The 11186-nt window shown below is 36.5% G+C and overlaps 1 protein-coding gene across 2 annotated transcripts in view; it reads right to left on the reverse strand.

Annotated features, from left to right (window-relative positions):
- MDM2 (MDM2 proto-oncogene, E3 ubiquitin protein ligase) overlaps window positions 1–11186 on the reverse strand; it is a 25094-nt gene that overhangs the window by 5803 nt on the left and 8105 nt on the right. The window contains exons 4-9 of one of the 2 annotated variants that reach the window (XM_012720533.1): window positions 10670–10803; window positions 8861–8910; window positions 8037–8104; window positions 7798–7894; window positions 5562–5722; window positions 212–367 (exon numbers count right to left, since the gene is read on the reverse strand). In XM_012720533.1, the coding sequence (XP_012575987.1) occupies window positions 212–367; window positions 5562–5722; window positions 7798–7894; window positions 8037–8104; window positions 8861–8910; window positions 10670–10803 (666 nt within the window). Of the gene's footprint in view, window positions 1–187; window positions 368–5561; window positions 5723–7797; window positions 7895–8036; window positions 8105–8860; window positions 8911–10669; window positions 10804–11186 lie in introns of those variants that run through there. The other variant, XM_012720532.1, reaches the window with a different exon arrangement.

An 11186-nucleotide genomic window follows, 5' to 3' on the forward strand; every position in this document is an offset into this window, starting at 1 on the left:
TAATTAAATATTTGAGTAGACTAAGAATCCTCCAGAAGACCTACTGACTTCTTGGCATAAGCTGTTTTAAGATAAATATGGAACTACTAAACATTATTCTATTTTGAAAAAATCAAGCAGCAAAGATTTCAAGTAAAGTCTGAATGCATTTCAATCTCATCAATGATTTAGAAAATATTTAGCAACTTTAGAATTGGGAAAAAAACACCACCTCATCATCATCATCTGAGAGTTCTTGTCCTTCTTCACTAAGGCTATAGTCTTCTGAATCCAAGGACTCAACTTCAAATTCCACACTGAACTGATCTGACCCAGAATCCTGATCCAACCAATCACCTGAACGTTCACTTACACCAGCATCAAGATCCTAAAATCAGAAGAAACAAAAATCTGACTCAATATATATTAACCACGGATCTTTAATAGCTTCCCAACTCTCATCTACACATGTACTTCCTCCTCAGAGCCATCTTGCACACTGACACTAGATTAAGATTCTGGGGTATTACATTTCCCCTGTTCAAAACTATATTACATAAAGGAAAAATGGTGAAATGCATTTGGCATTCAAGTACATATAGTATGACTGAATTAACATTTCATCTTATCTCTAAATAAATACTCATGCCTCTCCACTAAACATAAACAACCAGCCAAATCTAGAATGGTCTCCTATATCAAACTTCACAGTTTAATTTCCACTTTTCCACTCTACTGGAATAATTTGACATTTTTAAGTCCTCTGCACCCTTTTAACAAAGCCTTTGTCCTTAACCATAACTAAAAGAGCTTTCCCAACTTTAAATATCTTTTTGACATTACTGAGTATATATTTTCAGCACTAATAATGTAAAACATAATTTTGCATGTGTATTTGTTATCTAAATATACACTATATCCTGATGGAGACTACTAGTAGCTACAATATGCACAATAATTATAAGACTTAAGCTTTTTAAAGAACAGAGAGTAAATTCCTTGAACAAACTTTCAATATTTTTCCTTTTAAAATTCTGTATCTGTTTATGTAATTTCTCATTTTAGACTTTGCTGTCAGTGGCTAAGGGGAGACATGTACAAAAGTAGAAGTCGAGAACTAGAAAAAGTACTCGGTTTAGAAGTCAGCATATACATTCTAGATTTGCCACTAAGTGACTATTTAACCTTGAATATTTAACCTGTAAAAGCTAAATATACATAACTATGAAAGAAGTATAGATTAAATAGTATCTAATAGCTCCAGTTTTTACAAAAAAAAATACATATTACTTTATATACACCCAGATCAAAAGACTTGTACAGTGGTGTTAGGAAAGCAGTAGTAACAGCAACCACTTAAGTTAAAGCAATTCTAATTTCTATTAAGGGCTCAATTTCTAAGGCTGAAATCACAGGCAAACTAGAATAACATCTCTAAAATAGTAAACTAATAAAGTGAATACCTCAGGCCCTCCCTGGTGGCTCAGGGGCTTAAAGTGTAGCACTATGAAGCTTTACCCCAGTTCTTATATACATAAATAAATACATCTTTTTCCAAAAAAAAAAAAAAAGAGGATACCTCAATGAACTAACTTCTCATGTACAAATTTTGAATGAGGTAAATCCCTAGGAAAGTTAAGTTGCAGAAAAGCATCTTCTGTAGTATACTACATGCCTATACTGGTTTTACTGAACACCTCCATGCCCAATTGGTAACATGTCATGTACAGTTGCTCCTGCCTAACAGTAGAAATAAAAAAATTTATTTCAAACCCAAATCTTGGAGTTCAGTAGTTACAACAGAAACTTTACGGTATGCATAGCCAAAACAGTTACTATCCAGTTCTTCACAAATACAGCTTGCCCACTCTAATGGTATGATAAAGAAAGTTATAAAGCTGTTTTTTTAATAAAATTAACCTCTGGTGGTGCAAGGGGTTAGAGGATAGCACTATGAAGCTGTCCATAGCCACTGCAGCATGAGTTCAATACCCAGACAGGGAGGTGACCCACATGGCACAGCAGACCCTCCTGTCTCTCCTGTTGCTCCCCTCAGCAGTGGATTTCAGTCGATCTGCCTGTTATGCTCCCCACTCTGTCTCTGCTGAATCTTCTAACCACCCCCCCCCCAACCTCTGGCCTGTATCCCAGCTTTTGTATACATAAATAAATAAGTCTTTTTAAAAATTAGCTCAAGTTCAAGAAAGAATGATGCAGGAATTATTTTAAAAGCAGGCTTGATTTGGTAAGACCTCAAATTTTGAAGGAAAGAAAATAACAACAACCCTTTTTTCTCCTGAACTCCCATTGTGACAAGTCATTTATAGGTTCTTAAATTTATTTCAAACCCAAATCTTGTTTTCCCACTTGACATCAAGCGCCCTCCTGCAAACAGGTTTCCACCTGAGATAAACGTTCTAGTATCAAGCCCAGCACTTAGTTTTCCACTTTATTAAAACCCAAAAGAAAAGAAAGATAGCAAGTGCACTTCCCTCTATCTTCTCAAACATGTGATGTGGACATCAACTGATGACCACAGCATACTTTTATGAGATCAGCTAAAATGATGTGGGGAAAAAATTGGCCCTACCGCAAATTTTCAGATTTCTAAAAAAATTTATATACTTGGAACCTCCCTGGTGACGCAGCAGGTTAAAGCATAGCTAAGAAGCTAAAGTCACTTCAGCATGAGTTTGGTCCCTGCCCTGGAGGTAACCACATGATGCAGCAGACCTCTCCTGACCCACCTGCTGTTCCCCTCAGCAGTGTACTTGGTCAGTCGGCCTGTTCTGCTCCCCACTCTGTCTCTGGTAAATATTCTCACTGCCCCTGCACCTCCGGCCTGTACCCTAATTCTGTATGCATAAATAAATAAATCTTTAAAAAAAATTTTATAATACTTTTTACTTTGTTGCTCATTCTTCTCTCAGGTGTAACCTCCATAAAATTACCACCACCAAGACACCCATGAACTGTTACCATATTTGGTCTCTTGTACTCTTCCCATGTTTTGATGCCTCTCTCTCCTACTCCTCAATGGAATGTCTTCAATTTATAGTTTACATGCTATTTTTGTCTCTTTTTCCTGATCCCTTGTTTGAAAAACAGATAATTTTAAAGACAGGATTTTTAGAAGACAGTACAGGACAAACAAAAAAAATCACCCTCTATGTTCCTTTGACAAAGGTAGTTTCCCAGGAGGTAGAAACCAAGAACGAAGATTTTAAATATCATCCAGCTAGAATTCTGAAACAACTTTAACAAAAGACTATGTTTAATGGTAAATTTTATCTAAACCACCTGTAAGCAATTTCCAAGCATAAAATCTGAATATACATCAAGTTTAAAATGGAGTCAAATTTCAGATCATTTATATTTGCTCTTAAGAACCTATATCTTTACAACACTAATTTTTATTTATTAATAGTTGATCTGTCTCTCCTTGATGACTGTACTGTCCCTACCTTGGCTACCACCTTTTACTAGTGCTAAAAGGAGCCTGACAAAAGCAATTATCTACTGTAAATATTCTTGCTCTCAGAGGAACTCACCAAGCCATCTAGTGGTTTACACAAGTAACAGCTGTACTAAACACTAACCCTAGAGGGGACATCTGTCCTCTATCCGTAAAATCACTGCTTTGGAAGAAAAATGTACTATCACAATTGGTTCAGCGCCACATACCTTCTATATAACTACAAAACTATATAAAGTGATCCCTAATATCCAGAATGATCCTGAGACACTGAAGTCATCACAAATAGGAATCCAATTTTAAAGAAAAATGTTTAGTGGCAAGAAAATACTCCATGTATCAAACATTTGTGTGAACACCAATGTCTACCAAACTTCTTTCAGTGACATCTTAAGAATTTTACTCCTGGCTAATACTTTGAATTTTGTATCAATGGTCAAAAAGTACTGACACTCTCTCATCTGTACAATTGGTAAGACTTTCCCCTCATATCTACACCTATATGTGAAGTTCATGTAGTGCTGATGGTTATAATGAAGAAAAAAAAAAGGTATTTTTTACTTTAAATATTCAAGATAAATTTGCCTTAGAATTCTAGGGTACCTGAGTCAGTATTAATTTCTGTGTAAAAAGTAAAATGTTTAACTTCTCAGACTACTATAAATTCCAGTTTATTTTAATTTACTGCTGGTGCAATGGTCCAAAGATTCTCCACTATGTAGCACAGTGACATTAGTAACTACTAACATTGTTAAAAAATATTTTCTGGTGGCACAACAGGTTAAAGTGCAGCACTGTGATACTAACCATAGCTGCTTCAGCACAAATTCGATCCCCTCCCAGGGAGGTGACCCACATGGCGCGGCAGACTTCTGCTGTCCTGCCCATCACTCCCTTCAGCAAGGTACTGTCGATCTGCCTGTTCTGCTCTCCACTCTGTCTCTGGCAAATCTTCTCAACCCCACACCTCTGGCCTGTACCCCAGTTAATTATGAATAAATAAATAAATCTTTTCCAAAAAGTTTTTTTATGAATAAATTTTCAAAAAATTTTTTTTCCGGCCCTCCCTGGTGGTGCAGCAGGTTAAAGCACAACACTGAGAGGCCCTCCCTGGTGGCGCAGCGGGTTAAAGCGCAGCACTGAGAATCTGAAGCCACTTCCGCATGAGTTCGATTCCCGCCTGCCGCCTGCCCCGGAGGAGACCACATGGCGAGCCAGACCTCTCCTGGCCCGCCCGCTGCTCCCCTCAGCAGTGTACTTCGTCAGTCTGCCTGTTCTGCTCCCCACTCTGTCTCTGGTGAAGCCTCTCGCCGCCCCTGAGCCTCTGGCCTGTACCCCAGTTCTGTATGAATAAATAAATAAATCTTAAAAAAAAAAAAAAAAAAAAAAAAAGCACAACACTGAGAAACTAAAGCCACTTCCGCATGAATTCGATTACCACCTGCCCTGGAGGTGACCACAGAGCACGGCAGACCTCTCCTGACCTGCCCACTGCTCCCCTCAGCAGTGTACTTTGTAGATCTGCCTGTTCTGCTCCCCACTGTGTCTCTGGTGAAGCCTCTCGCTGCCCCTGAGCCTCTGGCCTGTATCCCAGTTCTGTATGAACAAATAAATAAATCTTTAAAAAAAATTTTTTCCCCTTAGGGTCCCCTGGTGGCACAGGGAGTAAGTCTTAGTGCTATTAAGTTATCACCAGCCACTACAGCATAAGTTCTATCCCAGGTCAGGGAGTTGACATGCAAAGCACAGCAGACCTTTCCTGCTACTCCCCTCTATAGTGTATTTCAGTAGATCTGCTGTTCTGCTCCATACTCTGTATCTAGTGAATCCTCTAACCCTCCTACTTCTGGCCTACACCCTGGTTCTTATATGCATAAGTAAATCTTTTTTTCCCAAAACAGTGCCCAATGCAACTCCAATGTTTTTACCCTTCTCTTTAAGCCTGAGACAGGGAGTGGGGAATATCTGTATTATTTGCAAGAAAAATGGACCATTTGTGTGTATTAGCAATCATGAATCACATATGCTCATTCTACTTGAATGTTCATTAGGACCGCCAAAAACAGATTTGTAAAATAGAGTATTGTTTTATTTAAAACAAGATTACCGGATTTGATGGAGTTCCTGTTGATTCACTGCTACTGCTTCTTTCACAACATATCTCTCTTATAACACACAGAGCAAGACTTTCATCAAAAGAAAGGGAAATACTATCAGATTTGTGGCGTTTTCTTTGTCGTTCACCAGGTAATTCATCTGAATTTTCTTCTGGATATGTAAGGAAAACAGGTTGATTACATTGCTATTTTATGATTTACTTTAAAATTAAACTGTCTGGAGTTTCTATTTGTACTACAATTTAATTTTAATGAAATTAAACAGAAAAATACTGAACTAGTTTCAAAAGTTAGCACCATGTTAATGAAATTAAACAGAAAAATACTGAACTAGTTTCAAAAGTTAGCACCGTTTAAAATTTGTCCAACTGAATGTTAGAGAAGATCACTGTAGTTCTTCTAAGGTTTTTAAAATTGTAGAACTTCATCTCTATTAAGTCACAATTTCCTCAGTACCCGGTTTTCAACAGAAACCCAAACCACTGAAAACAGTCTTCCCCCCACCTCCAAATACATTATTTCTGACTTAAAAGTTAGAATGTTACCAAATCTGTCAGGAAGATGGGAGGCTTATCTTATATCAGATATAACAATATATTTTAACGGGATTACAGAATACAAAAAACAGAACCATTCAAGCACTTTTAAAAGATTATTCTTATAATACTGCAGGGTGTGGTACTTAAAAAGTGATTTGACACTACAAAGTCTTCAAGGAAAAGACTGTTAATTAAATTTGTAAGACAGACAAAATACCATAAAGGCAAATGTCAGAGTAGCAGTAAATAGCTACAATATATGTAGTAAAAACGGTTAATATCTATTTTATACAAAGTCTTCCTACTCAAGTAAAAAAATAAAAAATCACACTTGAGTGGAAAAAATTTCAAAGATATGAAAAGCTAATTCATTAAATAGAAATGATTAGCAGCATATGAAAAAAGTTCCACACCTCCTAGTGATCAAATAATCCTATACTTAATATCGATACATATTATCTCTGGATTTCTGACTAATATCCCAAAGACAGATTCCTAGAAGTGGTGTTACTAGGATAACAGTAGAAATTCCAGCTCTGTTTAGAATTCATAAAGGTTAACAATTCATTCCAATCAATTAAGTGCCAACAAACAGGTTAGCAAGAATGAGTTAAAAAAAATTATCTTTGCAGGCCCTCCCTAGTGGTGCAGCAGCTAAAGCCACTTCAGCATGAGTTCCATCCCCACGCTGGAGGTGACCCACATGGCATGGCAGAATTCTCCTGACTGGCCCTCTGCTCCCCTCACCAATGCACTTCGTGGATCTGCCTGTTCTGCTCCCCACTCTATCTCTGGTGATTCCTCTCACAACCCCTGCACCTCTGGCTTGTACCCCAGTTCTGTATGCATAAATAAATAAATGTTTAAAACAAAATTATCATTGTTAATCTGATAGGCCAGGAAAAAAAATTTGCATATTTTAGTATCTATAAAAATCACTCTGTATATATTAGTTTATACTTAACTCCTGGCTTTTTGGTCTTAGATTACTTAGATTTATAATATTCTGACCTACTGTCCAAGTATTTTTCAAATATGTCAATATCATTTCATTTGCAATTCATGTGAACATAAGGTACAAATATAACTTGATTTTTTTCACCCTCAAATAACCATTTGTACCAAAAGCAGGTATTTAATAAGATAGCCTCTGTTCTTGCTGCCCTTCTGTTCTAGTCTGGGTTTTATCTATTCTATGTTACTAGTCTAGTGAACTCTTTCTCCTGAATCAATTTAAAGTTATGACTTTTTCTTATCACGCTACTCACCCTCCTTCGTTCTTTTGTACATAAAAAATGTTCTCAGCTATCTTGTCTTTTCTTCACTTGTAAGATGCTATTTGTTTTTAATTCATTGATATGTTTTAAATTCATTAGAAATGACTAAATATTTTGAGTGCCAAGGTGACTAAGCCTAATAATTACAACAGTTTATATCCTTGTCCTCTTTTATCTTGAATAAAAAGAAAGCTTGTTAGCAATCAACTCCAATGGGGCACAAAACTGCTGTAATTAAGCACAAAAGTGTTGCTAAAGAAAATAATTTTTAAACCAGTAATTTTAAAACAAATTCTGAAATTCATTCATCTAAACTAAAAGCGCACTTTCATGCATCCTAAGTGAATTAATTTCATTAGAGTCAAGACTCAAAAGTTATTTCAAAGTGCAAATTAAATATACATATATACCTGTCTCACTAACTGTTCTCCTTCTAGATGAGGTAGATGGTCTAGAAACCAAATCTGAAGATGACGGTTTCTCTTCCTGTAGCTCTTGCACAAGTTCCTAAACAGTAAGGGGGGAAAAAAACCCACAAACTTAACACCAGGGAGATAAAAAAAAAAACAAAACCTTTGTTTAAATACCCTTTCCAATTTTCAAGAAGTATCATTCACGGAATGAGTTTGCGTTTATTTCAAAGCGATACCTTTTGATCACTTCCACCTTCAAGATGACACCTGTTTTCACTCATAGCTGTGCCAGAATCTGATGATTCTGATGGGAAACAAAAACATGAATATTCAACAGGTTAATATGTGTGAAGTGCTTTAAGAAGCTTAGCATATTGGAGCCAACACCTAGTAGTATTCAAAAGCAGACTGTATACATCTCTTCCCAACGCCATACTTATAAAGCCTGAAAATGGTCATACCAGGAGCTATTTACATGACTGACATTAATAACCACTACAAACCCGAGCTTTTCCCCTAAAGAGTGGGTTGTTAAACATTTACTAGCTTACCACTGCATGTTTATGTGTATCTTTTTGGAAGAACTCAATGTTTTCATCATATTATCAAATGGATATGTGACCCCAAATACCCAGCTGAGAACTACACATTTAGTTAGGGAAGTAAAATACCACTTACTCACATATTGGTAAACAAAGTTTGTCTATTATCCATCCTTTCAAATGATCCTACCTAACTCAAATGACCTTAGTTTCTAAAGCTTTTTAGTACATATTTCAAAGTGTGATAATACCCGTAATATGCAATACCTTTCAAAACAAATTCTTAACTCTCATGTACCAGGGCTTAAATTGATGTGTAACAGTATTTAAATTACATCATCACAAATCTACATTAGAACTTTAGTACTGTTATTTTAGTTGATACGTATTTCTTCCTCTTAAATTTGTCACTCGTTCACTGTAATCACAGCAACTTTTAAAATTTCAGAATGACTGCATATAAACAAAACAGCCTTAAAATATTTTTATTATATTTATGGTATTCAAAATTTACTTACCCTGCTGATTGACAACTATCAAGTTTCTGTAGATCATTGTATATATTTTCCTGGTAGGGAGGGGGGAAAAAACTGATATACATTTCAAAAAGATATTAAACTGACTTTCAAATGCTTATAAGTATGAACTACTGCACATAAACTAAATTTTAAATTATTGCATTCAATTTATGTCACTGGCAAGTTTCTAGGAGGTAAAAAGCACCAACACAATGATTACATACAACTATTTTAATAAACACCACGGGGGCTTCCCTGGTGGCACAAGGGGTTGAGTGTCAGCATTATGAAGCTTTCACAGCCACTGTGGCATGAATTCAATCCCTGGCCAGGGATTTAATAAACAAACACAAACACCAAGGGTTCTCTTAGCTGAGATGTCCATCTCTATTTCCCAGAATGCGCCTTGTTTGTAGTTTACAAAAACACTCCAGTGAGTGAGTATGAATGCAGGGTGCAGATTAGTATCAAGCAGAAATTTTTCTAGTTCTGTGCTAAAAAAAAAAAAAAATCATCATGCAGTAGATTTTCTTTCTTAATCTTAAAAATTAGAAAGTTGGGCACCTCCCTGGTGGCGCAACCAGTTAGAGCGCAGCACTGCAAGCAAGCTGCAGCCACCTTAGGGTGAGTTCAATCCCCAGCCAGGGAGGTAGCCCACATGCCCCAATAGACTCTCCTAACCCACCCCGCTGCTCCCCTCAGCAGTGTACTTTGTCCATCAGCCTGTTCTGCTCCCCACTCTGTCTCTGGTGAATCCTCTCATTGCCCCTGAACCTCTGGCCTATAACCCAGTTCTGTATGTATAAATAAATCTTTTAAAAAAAAAAAAAAGAAGAAAGCTATTTTTGTCCAGTCAGTAAATAGACTGAAAACCTACTAACTGCCATCACTGTCCTAGAACCTAGGGGAAAAAAAATGAAAGACAGATCTCTGCTCTCATGGAGCTTATACCCTAACAAAAAGACAATTCATTTATTCCAATATTTATTTCAATATCAGGAACTATACTTCTAAACATTACCAGAGAAGTCAATACTCAAATGATGCAAGATGACCAATATAATTATTTCTTAAGTTTACAAAAGTAGAGCTTATATCTCAAAGTTGGAAGTGGAACCTCCCTGGTAGCACAAGGGTTAACGTCTCAGTGCTATCAAGTTATCACCAGGCAGTGCAGCATGAGTTTGATCCCCCTACCAGGGAGATCAGCAGACCTCCTGACTCTCCTGCGTTCCCTGCAGCAATGTTCTTAGTAATCTACCTGTTCTGCTCCTTACTCTGTCTCTGGTGAATCTTCTTCACCTCCCACACCTCTGGCCTTCATCTCAGTTCTTGTATGCATAAATAAACAAATCTTTAAAAGAAAAAGGACTGGTGACTACATTTCTTTTTTACCAGAAATTTATTTATTTAAGCGCCATCATGGTATCTAAAAGTGGAAATCTCCAAAGTATCTAAAGCTCAAATTTAAGCCTTTACCACATGGTGGTATAAAGACTCCTTTGAAAGTGAATACAGTCATAGTATTTTTTAATATGCGGTAACTGTATCTAATATATGAATGCTTTCTCAAAGCCAAACACTAAGCTCTTCATACACCGTGTCATTATAACCTCCAATCAGAGATTTATATTATTCCTAGTTTACAAACTGAGGAAACTAAGGTTTTAAATGTGTAAGTTAAGTCACACAACTCGTAAATGACTAAAGTAGGTCTCAAAGTCAGGTTTACAAGATTTCATAGCTTAAGTTCTCAAGCAATATACTATATTGCTACCCAGGCTTTTTATAATGGCCTAAAGAACTTACCTGTGTTCTTTCACAGAGAAGCTTGATACTCCAAACAAATCTCCTAGAAGATCATTTGAACAATACACAATATGCTGCTGCTTCTCATCATATAATCTTTTAGCCATAATATACTGCCCAAGGTAAAATATAACCTGAAACAGAAGTATGATTTCTGATCATTAACGAAAATAAGGTTAGTTTCAAATACATTCAGTTATCTCACCTATATACCAAAGAGGGTTAAAGAGCCAGCAACTACATCCATGACCATCTTTTATTTTGATTGAAGTAAAGACACTGCTTCTCCAATTGAAAAAAAAATTTAAATGTCTTTTTTGGGGGAAGCTTTGACTCTTTTAAATATTGAGATACTACATACTAGAAAGAAAAGGCAGCAAAATGCAAAACCAATGATAGCAATAAAAAGCAGCAGAATCACAAGTGGTGCTGGGAAAACTGGGAAGCTACATGCAAAAAAATGAAACTAGATCACTGCCTCACTCCAGTCACAAAAATCAACTCGAAGTGGATTAAA

The sequence above is a fragment of the Condylura cristata genome, unplaced genomic scaffold, assembly GCF_000260355.1.
Source record: "Condylura cristata isolate star-nosed mole 26May11 unplaced genomic scaffold, ConCri1.0 scaffold00004, whole genome shotgun sequence".
NCBI lineage: Eukaryota > Metazoa > Chordata > Mammalia > Eulipotyphla > Talpidae > Condylura > Condylura cristata.